The following is a 12,749-nucleotide window of genomic DNA, read 5'->3' on the forward strand; positions in this document are numbered from 1 at the left end:
GGGGCTGCTTAACATTTTGTTTTGTCTCTATTCCTCTGTCCCGAAAGAAGCAGTAATGGGTTCTTTTGCTTTTATCGTAGGTGAATCGTATTTTGCAGATATTACCCCTTTGCAGCTATTCTGCATATTCAGGTTGTGTTTCTTATTACAGAATAAGATAGGTGTTGAATTTTTACTACCACTCCTATTCCATGGGGCTCTGCAGTTGGGATTTCATGGGATTGCCATTATTTTCTGTAGGCCGTAAAGAGCGCTATTTCACTGGGTATGTATTACACTGTGTGAGTTTCGTATGATATAATGAATAACTTGCTTCTCGGTGTTCCTATGGGAAGTTTAAAGTTGTTTATATCGTCTTTAGGTGACTTTTATGTACGTGGGAAGTTGTATACTAGGTTTATAGCAACCCAATGATGACTCATGTTTTGATTTTTTTTTTCTGTTTTTTTTTAATGCGTTTTAGCCTGAGCTACAGGAAAGCATGATTCTTCCAGCAGTGCTGTAATATTAGCAAATTGTTCTGGCGTTGGTTAGCCGATAACACGATTGAGAAGCGTAATTTTACTACCAAGGACAACCGTCTTCTCATGAGCGATTTTTATTTTTTTTTCCACGTTATTTTTTGTGTTGTGTGTGGGGTGTGTGTCTGGGGCAGGTCTGCGCTGCCGTCGTCGGGTGGCGATGTTGCTTTGCGATGCTGAGCTCGGCTCTGTTTTCCTGGAGAGATCCGCCCCTTCCTCTGCACTTCGTCCCTCAGCACGCTGTCTGGCCTTCTGAGATGATTGATTTGTACTTTGGGCCTTTGAACTTAGTGTAGTGAGGTTATTCTAATTTTTTGTAGTTGCTTAGGCTCAGGAGGCAGGCGTAGGAGTAACTTGTAAGGGCAGTATGTTTATTAAATGAGTATTTTTTTTTTTTCCCCTCCACTGATTTTGCAGTCCTGTCGGTGGTTGCACACAGTGCTTGTAAGTTTGAGATTTCAGAATAATAAGGCTGAACTCTATGATTTTGTGTATGATTTTGTGTATGATTTTGTTTTTTTGGTTTTTTTTAAAGCATAGTTGTCATAAAGGTCAGGTTAGCTTGAGGAAATAGCTGGATAATTGACAAGTATAGTTGATTTGTGTTTAGATTCTTAATCTGAGGGCAGTTGGGGATAACTGCTGAGAAACCTAGACAGGTCTTTAAATGCATGTTTTGTGAGATGAGGACTGGATATTTATTATCTCAGTAACGTCAAAGTTGTTTTTTCCTTCACTTTTAAATTGACAAAATTGACAGTTAATACTTGAAGCTTGCTTTTCAAGGTGCATTTTTCATAATGCAAGACATTCAGCTTGCTGTTGATGTTAGGTGATAGAGCTCCTTGGCTGCTAGGGCCGTAGGACAAATGAGGTGCTCCCCATCAGAAGCCTCAGTCATACAAGATGAGGTCAAGTACTACAAATCCAAGAGTTTTAAAAATACCTTGCATAATAATTTATTTCTTGTAACCTCTATGTTCACTTACTGGTGGCTCTATATAAGGACAACATTGTATTTTAGAGCATGTTATATACATTTTATTATCTGTGACAGCAGATCTTGGATTTTTTGCTCATTATCAGTCGCAGAGTTCCTGGCTGTGGTGGTGAATACCAGCATCTGCTGCTTCAAAATGAAAACTGAAAATATTTTGGAAAAGTGTGGTTTGCATCTTGTGCGTTTTATGTTGTGCAAGTATAGCATACATATGAATATTAGATCTGAGTTTGTTATTAAACTTGTGGCCTGGATCATATCATAAAGTAATAAGTACTACAGGCTTACATATGTTCTCAAGAAAAATATTAAAGTTATCTTTATTTTTGACTAGTCTATACTTAATTTGTTGGTTAGCCTTTCCTCTTCTAAAAAAAGGATATGTAGAGCACTTAGTTCTGCTTTCATCTCTTTCTTCATGTATCTTGATAAAGATCTTGCAGGTCTTGAAAGCCCCGAAGTAATTAATCCCTCCCTCTTGACACAGCTGTTTAATTGAGCCATGATAATGACTGGTGACTGGATGGTGTATTTATCAGAACTGCTGAGCTAGATGTGACAAGTGGGGAATATTGAGGTTTTGAGAGGGAGCATTATTTTCAGTGCAGGTGAAGGTGACTGGTATGGATGATAAGGAAATGACTGATGTAACTTGCCCCGGATCTGCAGTCTTTCCTTCCCCGTGTAAACTCTATTCTTGCATTCAGTGCACTACAGTGACCATACTGAAAGAGAAAGATACATGTTCTGTCTGCTCCAGGCTAACTCTGTGCTGTGCATGAGAAGAGGGAGCTTTCTATGAAGTGCCACCCTAGACAGTTTCTACCTCACATAACCAGAAAGGAAAGGATCTAGAGGGAATAGGAGGGTTTGTTTGGCAAACTTTGGAAAAAAGAGAACAGTACAGCGAACAAGGACAGACTTGGTATCAGCAAGGATGAATTAATGAACTTATCTTGAAGATTTTGGCCATTTAAATTGTGGTTTTGCTTTTCTGAACTTCGAAGCTATTTATAGTGGTTTAATAAACAATCTGGCTGTTCAGAACAAAGCAGATATTAAAATTTCTGACTTCGTCCAGCTCATTGAAGTGGAAAATGCAATTACCAGTGTTAGTTACTGATAAATCTAAAAGGTGGGATTAAGTGTGTGTTGACTCATCTGTAAACGGTACAGAGTGCTAGTGAAAGTTAATTGCAGAACACCAGGAGTCACCTAGAGAGAGATGTGTCACCTTTAGAGACTGATCTTGTTGGTGTATGACTGGGAATTAGTTACCATGTGTATGCAGCTAATGATAAAGTAGCTTCCAAAGAACACTGAAAGCTTTGCAGCACCAGAGAGTGCACAGAAGATGTGCAAGTGGTTTAAGCTTTTATTTTAGATCTCATTAGAATGGAGCAGTTGCTCACTGAACAGAAATTTGGTAGCTTGCTGTCCTCGTACCAAGTTCTGCTTTATATTGCATTGGTTGAGACTCACCTTTCTCTTCCTACTCTACAGAGCCTTGAGGGTGTTTGGGGTTTGTGATTTGTATTGGTTTTTGTTTTCTGTGATGGTGTTGGGTTTTTCGGGGATTTTTGGGGGGGCGTGGAGGGTGTGATATGTTTCCCAAAAGGATCGTTTTCCCAAGGCTCTGACGAATAGTGGAGGAAATAAAAAAGAGGGGGCTGTGAATTCTGAAACGTAAGGAGCACCCAAGTTGGATGCAAAGTATTAAAAATTGGGTGGTGGTGTGATTCTGCTAGTATTTGTTCTCAAACTTTGAAATATTTGTTGATTTCAGAAAACTGGCAGAGTGATAGTGTTTCAGTTCAGACTCAGATGAACTTCAAGCGGTGAATTAATTCTTCATTCTGAGGGTATCACTACTGATAGATATTAGCTGGCTTTACTGGGTTAGCCTGGATTTCCATCTGTGTATACATGAGTTTTAATTAAAACATCTCTTATGTCTCGTACTTGATAGTCACTTGAAATAATTACAAGATTATGTAACTTTGTACAATCTGGTGGCTCAGACTGTTCTGTGTCAGACTCAAACACTTCATCTGGAAATCTGCACTGAACTTCTGCTAGAGAGATGTGGGATAGAGAAGTACTACTTTTCAAGCAGAGATTTGCCAATTTGCTCTTGGCTGCTAGCATGTTGTGTTTTGTTAAAGCCCATTAAAATGGAATCATTACCCTCTTAAGATGTATTTTTTGGGCAATAAAGCCACGTATTTTTTCCTTATGCAAACCCAATCAGAAGTAGTAAAAATCCATGACTGAATTCTGGTAGTTTTTGAAAGTAATTTTATGTGAGAAGAGGTGACTGAGTCATCTTTGCATTTATTATCTTTGTAGTCAATAATTTAGTTTGGCTTATTCCTCAACAGCAGTAGGAAAATAATAACTTACATGGTTTTACGTGGAGCAGCAGATTGTTTGGTATTCGAAGAAAAAAGAAAGTTTCCCCACTGTTTTTGGTAGTGTGGATAATCAGTATCTTTTAGACAAATCCTTGGATTATCTTTTATTCTATGCTTCCTGTACAGTGAGATTTTTCTTTGCTTTGTTTATGTCAACGGCAGATAGTGACATAGTCACTAGTGAAAGAGTGAAGTGCCAGTAATGTTATTGTGGTGTTTTTGTATATACTTGGATTGGCAAGTGTTTATTTTGGTTTGATTACTTCAAGGGAAGGCCAGCAGGAGGAGCTTTCAGTTTTGAGGAAAGAGGGGAATGGTTGAACTGTAATTTTGCAAATAGGTAAGACAAGTGGTTAGCATGTTTTGTCTGAAAGCCTTGCAAAGAGACAGCAGCAGTTGTAACTTCACTGACTGCATGCAAGTGTGTGAGGTAGAAGCCAAGATTTTTAATTATTTTAACAAAATGGAGATATAGAGATATGAAAAAAGGAAATTTAGAAGTAGAGAATGTGAAATCCTACATGTCAGTAAAGATAACTAAGTGCACAAGTGGGGTATAGGATTGAGTAGCAGTCCCTAGTAAGAAAATGTGTGGGTTATTTTGGATCTAAAATTGAACAGAGGCAAACATACGCTACACAAAAGACACATGCTGAAATGAATTTCAGGACTGTAATGTGCAGGATGTAAGATGGTATAAGAGGGGCCAACCACCTCAACCTTTATATTTTAGGTACTGTGTAATCTCTGCTATTTCCTTAGTCTTTGTTAGTTCCAAATAGTGGTAATCTAATTTTTTTTTTTTTTTTTTTTTTTTTTTTTTTTGAGAAGAAATGTTTGATTATTGAGCTCTTTGCTGATATTAATTGATCCTTTATTGTTTGTTTCATCTTGACTATGTGGAAGCTGCTTCCCTTATTTCTTTGTAATGAGAATGTGGTTCAACCTGTCCATGTGTGAATCCAGTTTTGCTTTTCAAGCTCGGTGATTCAGTTTTTTCTTGAGTAATGGTTATTTTTTCATATATTATTTATGTTCTGTTCACAGAATGTTAAATAAACTATTGAATGTTAACCAAATAATAGAGCAGATCTCCAGAAGACAAGGAAAACTTGCCAGAAGTTTTAATTATTTTAGGATTAATTGAAACTAGTTTTGTCCAGCCTTTAATTAGGAACATGCACTAGAGTCTCAAACGCTCATGAATCTCCTCCAGAGATGGAATGAACAGTTCTTAAACATTTTGCAGCTTCAGTTTGTGTAATCCAGCCTAACAGTAGCTCCTGTTGAACAGGAGTTCTGCTTCTCCTGTGGCCAGGTGTTCTCACTCTCATTTTTGAGGCAGTTAACTTTCTGTTCATGTTCAGTTAATTTTCCAGTGTTTCAGCAAGCTGATTACACTGATGCTATGGGAAATTTAAGAGCATCGGATCAAATATGCCTACAAGTGAAGAGACTGTACCTTTTAGTCTACAGTTTGATTACTTTGGGTGTGAGTAGAGACCCTTTCCAAGCTCTGTGCAAGAGGAGGCATTCATCCTTCAGAACAGGGTTCACAGCAATCAGTGTTGGTGAGCCATAAGTAGTTCAGCATGCATTTTTAAGTGGCATTGCAAATGTAAGCAGTTCCTTTCCCTGGCTGCTGCATTGCAATGGTGCAGTGTTCCTTCCTGGCTCTGATGGGAGTGCTTGTGAGGCTGGCCAGTAAAGAGGCTCAAGAAAGAGATCTAGCTGAGAAAATGAATTCTCCAAAGTGGCTTACTTTTCAACTTCATAAATATTTGTCTCCTCACAGTGGAGGAGCTGCTGCAGATGGGGGAGTAAGTAGCAGGGAATGGGAGTCACTGTATTTTTAATACAATTTAAGTAAGAGGAAATGGGAAAGAGAATAAGAGACCTTGGGCATGAAAAGAATGATATTCCTGAAATAAAGTGTTGCTTTCTTTCATTCCATCAACATGCTTAGAAAGGCTCTCAAGTACAGTTTTCTCTGGGGAGAAAAAAGCTTGCCTTTGTTTTTTTTTTTTTTTTTTCCTTTTTTCTTTTAATATTATATATTCCAAAGAGAAATACCATACATATCATTGCCTTCCCACTGAGTCTTCCTTCTAAAGAGCCTCTGTTTTCAAACTTGTTCCACCACAACACATAAAGCTTGAGCCAGACAGCGTCAAAAAAAAAGGCCTTAAAATGTCAGGTCTTGTTGTATTATACACTTTTAGACTATGCTCACTGTCTATGGATTAGTGTCTATGAAAAGTGGTCAAGGAAGGAACATGTAATGCACAAATGAAGCAAACTGTAGATAGTCCTGCACTGGATCAAGTTGGAAGCAGTATGTAGCACATCTTAGAATACTGACCACTGTGTTGTCCCCAGAACACAGAACAATTTGAAGATCATATTTGCAGTCTGACCTTGTCAGTTTGAATATGATGAGAGATTTTGAAGTAACAGAAGGTTGTAAACGTTTTTCCAGTAACCATTTTGAAAATTGCACTAATGTGTACTTAAAAATTGGGTAAATAGTTTCCTAATCTGTGGGGTAGGAATGTTCCAGTTCCTGTCATGGGGAAAAGACAATAAACCAGTTATATATATTTTTATAAGCATTAAACTTTTTTTATGGCAGCATTATGCTTGCTTGTTTTGGCTGCTGTACAGGGGAGATGAAAATAATGAGGACCTCCCAGATAGTTCTGTGTGCTTATCAAGAAGGACATCTGAGGAAACCAAGCCTTTTCATTGCTGAGCTACTACATTCATCAGTACCTGGATAAATATGGATGATTCATTCAGTAATCCTCTGATAGAGTGGTTACTGGCACTGAAATGATGCTGAAATGGTTTGTGGTTGGTCATTACAGAAGGATTATGAAAGGAAGATGATAATAAAAAGTTTGGTAGTCTGTACCCCTTTTGAGAAAGTGAGGGTTGCAGCTGATGGAAATGGTTTAATGATCTCAGGAGCATCTTAGTTTGTAGTCCAAATTACAGTTTAAACCTTTGGAGTCAGTAAACTTGCATTTTTACATAGAGGAGGTTCTGCATGTGTGAAAGAACCTGTGACTGAAGTTGATGAGCTTGAAGGCCTTGTTTGATTACTAGCAACTTTCCTTTCTTCTTGCAATGTGATGTGATACATATTTATAAAAAAAGAAAAAAGCTTGTACACATCTTTGGAAGTGTGTCATTTGTATCCTTGAAGATGAAGGAAGTTGGAGAATGTAAATACTGCTTTTTTGTCACCTGACATATCTAAAGTACAGAAGATGTGTGTGGCAGCTTCATCAGCTGGGGCTGCAGTTTTGGCTCCTGTCAGCAGAGGCAGCTGCCCGGCTGGTGCTGGGTGGGAGAAGGGTAACAAGAGTGAATATTTTTGTACTAAGGAGAATGGAGTCTGAAGATACCCTTGCAAGGACTGAAAAACCACGTGGGTTGAAGAAACGATCTAGGAAATCGAAGCTTCTTTCTGCCCATAGAGCCAGGGACAGTTTTTGCTCTCTGTGCAAGCTTTGGTGGTAAGGGAGGAGGTGGGATATGGATCGACCTCAGAAGTGCATGATGTGGATAGCATTGGACTTGGAAACAGTAAAGGGACCAGAACATGAATGGATATCTTGTGAAACAGGGGAAAAGTGCATTCAAGGAGATGAATAAAGAGAATTAGGAGTAAAAATTTGAAGAAATGAAGCCGAAGAGACTGCACGGACATAAACATTTTTGTTTAATATTGAGCAGCTTGCAAGGTGCTTGACACTCTTTGAGAACTGAGAAAGTACACCTTTGAGCTTGTCTGACAATACTTAAGAAAAAATATAAATAAACTCATGGTGTTTCTTGCCTATGTCTTGCTGGAACAATGCTTGTTTGTGTAGGGCGTAGTATCTTGGCATGCTCTTTTGTGTTTGTCAGTAGATTGTTAGTGATACCACAGCTGTCCCTGTGGTGAGAGGAAGTTCAGTGCCTTAACTTCATTCTTTCAGACTTCCAGATTGTGGCCTCCATAATTCCCCCCTTAGATTCTCATGATGGAGCTTGGAGATTGTGATCTGCAGCATCTGTATTTCCGCATACAGTTCAGAGATACTGTGACCACATCCAAGGGCATTCATGTAAAGGTCGTTTGGCAACTTATGTAACTAGAGATGGTTTCCTGGCCGTCTCCTGCCCCCAGATGGTCCTCCACAGAGATGGGAAATCACAGTGACAATAATAGTAACATTGCTTGAATAACCACGTATGGTTTGAAGGACAAGATTTATTCTCCTAGGAAAGGCTTAGACACCTGCAAGTTGCAGAAGAGTAGTGGCAGTGCTGGAAAGAGTCTGTAGGAGATCTGGGAAAGGAACAAGCTGCAGAGCAAGAAACAGGCTTAATTTCTATGACTGGCTCAATTTGTAATCACATTTTTATTGTAACATCTTGATTTCACTAAAGATTCTGGTCCTTTGCAGGACAGATGAAGTATTTCACAGTTGGGTTGGCAATTTTGTTGTCATCTGAGAAGTCAAGAACATTCTTAAATTGGCTTGTTAAAGAGTAGCTCAACAGCTAACCAACTCCAGCTCAAATAAGCCTAAATTTCTTTTTCACTGTAAACTTCAAAAGCAGTGTTTAAATGTGTCAAACAATAGTGAGCTGATGAATCAGTCTCAACATATAAAGGCTCTTTCTAAGCAGCAGACAAAAGGCTTAATGAATGCAGAGTGAGAAACAGATCCAGTGATTTGAATCCCAGAAAAAGCACATCCCTCATTGAAGCTGATGGGGAAAGAGCCATGATGCTGTCGAGATGTTTTTCTGTTGATAGTGGAGAACCTGTGTTGGTACATGGTCCCACACAGTGTCTGAGAGCTTGGAACTTCTTTCTTGTAGATCTGTTCTCTCTGGACTTGTGATTTTTTTTTTTTTTCTTTAAGGGTTATGTGACCCCGTTTTCAGTTGGTAAAGATTCCTTCCAAAGGGCTGCTTGAATATCACATGAACTTACCAGAAGGTGCTGAAACTCAGAACATTGTGTATCAAAGCAGAGAAATATTAAGACTCATTTACAAACAGTTTATTTCGTATACTTTGCAGTGGTATGCTTCAACTTAACTTGTTTTAAAATGTAGAAAGAAAGCCAATTTTGTAGCTCGAGCAGTTTCCCATTACCTCTAGTCTGAGGTCACATAATTTCAAACTCTTAAGTTAGCTTTATGTTTCATAGCTGTTATCTTTCCAAAATTCCAGACTGTAGAGGAACTTTGAACTAAAGAATTACCATCATGTTGTCCAAGAGCAGTATGAGAGTAGTAACCTGTTCCCTTGCCTCTTACATGTAAAGATTCTGGATTAATAACTGTTAAAGAGGTGAGAATTTCACACGGTTTTGCTACTTTCACATTTCTTAAAGCCAAGGTTAGTCTATGTTACTCTGACCTAGAAAGGTAACTTTTAAAAGCTCTGTTTCATCCCCAGCAGCTGGAACTGTGTTTTCATACAGTAAGGACATCACAAGACAAGCCTACTCATCAGGCTATTTAAATAGATTGTATTTACTACAGTAGCTTTTGTACACTAATTACTGAAGTAGAATCCCTGCTGCCATTCATTAAGTAAATCTTTGATAAAAAGTGCCAACAGCGTTTTGACAACTGCTTGTATGGTTAAGATGGATGTGACTTGATCTTACAAGAGGTGATTAAAACATAAGCCAGTCACAGGGAGGGACAAAAAATATGGAATGTGCAGGCATTATCTCAGTGGGTGCTCTGGATCAAAATAAAATACTCATAGACAAATGAAATACAAGTGATCGGATTTGTGGACAATTACAGTCATGGTAGGATGAATAGCCATTTCTCTAATAGTTATTAAGATTCTGACCCTTAGGCATATAGATCTACAAATGTTTTACCAAGGTGATATTTTAAAACAAACAATCCCCAACCAAGGGGGAGGGTTGGGGTGGAGGGGGGGGGGGGAGAAGAGCTAAAAAAAGGATGGGGAACGCAAAATAAACAAAGCAACCCAGTAACAATAAAGAAACAAACAAAACCCAACAACAACAAAAACAAACCCAAAAAACCCAACAAAAAACCAAACCAACCCAAACAAAAAACCAAACAAAACGTCAAACAAAAAAACCCAACAAACCATAAACCAAAAAATCCTACACAAAATCCCTCCAAACTCTAGATGCAAAGCACTGGAGGAATTAATCAAGAAATATTCCTCATCTTACTCTGAACTTTTCTGTAGGTTTACTAAAAAGTAGATCTGTAGTAAAAATACAAAGCAGCTCTAAGTGCCTTGGTTGTTTAAATATCTGAACTGCTGTTGTTAAGAATGTAATGGGTCTTGAAGAGGTAATTTTGAACGATAATCAAATGTGGAGAAGTGAGTCTCTGTAGGTACCTTTACAGAAGGAAGGACTGCTGTTTGTACAAAACACTGGCACAGGAAAGGTTATTTTGAAAGTTGTCACTGGAAGGCCAGTATAAAGTGGGGCTTGTAATCAGGAAGCAGAAGCATAGGGAAACAATGTATATCTAGAATTAATTTCTTATTTCTTTCACACAGGACCTTTTAGATTAAGATTTTTCTCTTGTATAGCTTGACTGTTTGGAAAAGAACATTAAAGGAGAGAACTTTTGGTGGGCCTTTTCATTACCATCCAAGCTGAGTCATATTTTTTCCCTCTAAGTTATCAGTTGAAGTATTCTGTTTACTGATCTTAAGCCATAGATGCAGTCACTTGGTGGCAATATATGAATTTGAACCAGTGATGCCATGCACCTGTGTTTGCTATTCTTTGTTTTATTACATAATAAAATTGTGTAAATTTCCAGGTAAGTTTTGTACTGCCTGTTTAGAAGGAGATCTATTGCACTAACACTGATTTTATTAACATTTGATTACTTATGCAGTTGCTCCAGATCCTAGATGCTACTGAGGCCTTATTTATTTTCCTTTGGAAACAAGGCTCATGTCATTCTGTGGGCATGGGCCATGTGTGTTCATATTCATCACCAGTCCTTTTTTTTTTTTGGCCTGTTGTCTAGTATGGACAGTTGTGACAGAAAAGCATCTTAAGGAAACAGTCATCAAAAAAAATGTGATTCCAAGTTTTTTGAAAATAAATTGCTAGCAGAGGAGTATAATTCTGCTCACTTCTTTGTGGGAAAAAATGTGCAGTCTGTGTCTTTCTAGAAAATAAAGAGGAGGAAAAACTGTTGGAATGTCCAAGCTTCCTTTGGCATTTGCACCTTCATGGGCAGCACATTGCCCTAACTACAAGGTGTGAAAATGCAGATTCTGGCGTTCCTAAGGAAATTAAGGCTGGAAACTAAGAGCGGAGTCTTTGAACAGTATTTAGGATAGTTAAAGGTGAAAAAAAATGTATTGAATTCTTAAAATCCTGTAGCTTACCTAGTCAGTTCTGATGTTTTTGTTTCTACATTAGCAGATACTGTCCCCTCATCTAATTTCTGTTCATAGATGGGAAATTCCATACAATTTCAGTAATATTTTGAACTTGCTTTTGTTGTCTGATATATTTATTTTTTTTTTAAACAAGAGAAAATGAAGAGAAATAAAATTTCCCTGGCTTAACGAGCAAGTGGACAAATATCTGAACTGCCAGGAAAAAGACAGTGTTAGCTTCTCCCTTGTTTTCTTTTGAGAGTTTGGAAAATGATGTAATGACCTTAGTGGATGAGCTAAATTGCCAGATTGAAGTAAACTCTTAGCATCTGGGAAACTGTTTAAACCATGTTGCTTTTTTTTCTTTTTTCCAGTCTGTATTAGTACTTACATTTGGGGGCTTAGTTAGTTTTGCATTATAAGTTGTTTGCTTTTTCTGAGCCTGATAACTCTGTAGACCTACTCTTGTTGTAAAGATATATTGTTATGTTTCTTTCAGCTGTTTAAAAACCTGGTAGAGGAGGAGGTAAGGCCTAAAGCCTTACTGGTACTTGATTCAAAAGAAAGTTGATTTTCAGTTAATACTGAATTAGACATATAAAGTAATCTTTCAAAGAAAGTGAGGAACAAAACTGCAGTCCTAATATGTGACCCAGAGAGGGGTGTGTGAAAGACCTTCTTCCAACTCTTTAATCTTCATAATTATTAATTTTAATTTTCATAATTTCAAGTTGAAAATACTAAACCATTTGTTTTTAAATATTTACTTTCTGTTTTAAGAAAAGTACTGAAAAATCTAAACTGCTCAGGTAGATGTAAATATGCTTGACCCATTCCAAACATACTCTGACAACTTTAGTCTTAATGAAAGCTTTCAAGCAATTATCAGCTGTCTAACTGGAGACTTAATTTATATGTACATTAGGAGACAGTCCTGCAGCAGGCTTTATATGTATGTCCAATTTTCTAAAAACAAATTCTAAAGAATACATGAGTGATTTACTTTTCTTAATCTAATGCTTTTGTTTCAACAGGTAGCATTACTGGGATTAGATGTTTTAGGTGCCTTTGTCAGCAGACTATCAGGACGCTTTAAATCCTATATAGGAACTGGTAAGTGAAATGCAACTTTTTTTCTTAAGACCAAAATGTAAAAAACCCATGCTTAGGAGTTGAAGTCCAACACCTAAAGCTTTCTGAGCTAATGATAATATATTGGTAAGCATCTTATTGGTGTTGTAATTAAAATAATTTTGTATTAATTTATAAGTACTTATTTGTAATGCAATCATTGATTTCTTGGTGGTGGTTGGGATTTTTTAAAGGTTCTTGGAATATCTTTACAGGAATTAGTTTCATGCTATATAGTTGCTTACCATTTCCATGCTATGCACTTGTTTACTG

At 37.6% G+C, this 12,749-nt stretch overlaps 1 protein-coding gene across 23 annotated transcripts in view; it reads left to right on the top strand.

Moving 5' to 3' along the window:
- CLASP2 (cytoplasmic linker associated protein 2) overlaps positions 1 to 12,749 on the top strand; it is a 137,337-nt gene that overhangs the window by 1,302 nt on the left and 123,286 nt on the right. For all 23 annotated transcript variants that reach the window (XM_030444450.1, XM_030444458.1, XM_030444452.1 and 20 more), the window contains exon 2: positions 12,380 to 12,458. In XM_030444450.1, the coding sequence (XP_030300310.1) occupies positions 12,380 to 12,458 (79 nt within the window). The remainder of the gene's footprint in view (positions 1 to 12,379; positions 12,459 to 12,749) is intronic.

This window comes from Calypte anna, chromosome 2 (genome assembly GCF_003957555.1).
Source record: "Calypte anna isolate BGI_N300 chromosome 2, bCalAnn1_v1.p, whole genome shotgun sequence".
In the NCBI taxonomy this organism is placed as follows: domain Eukaryota; kingdom Metazoa; phylum Chordata; class Aves; order Apodiformes; family Trochilidae; genus Calypte; species Calypte anna.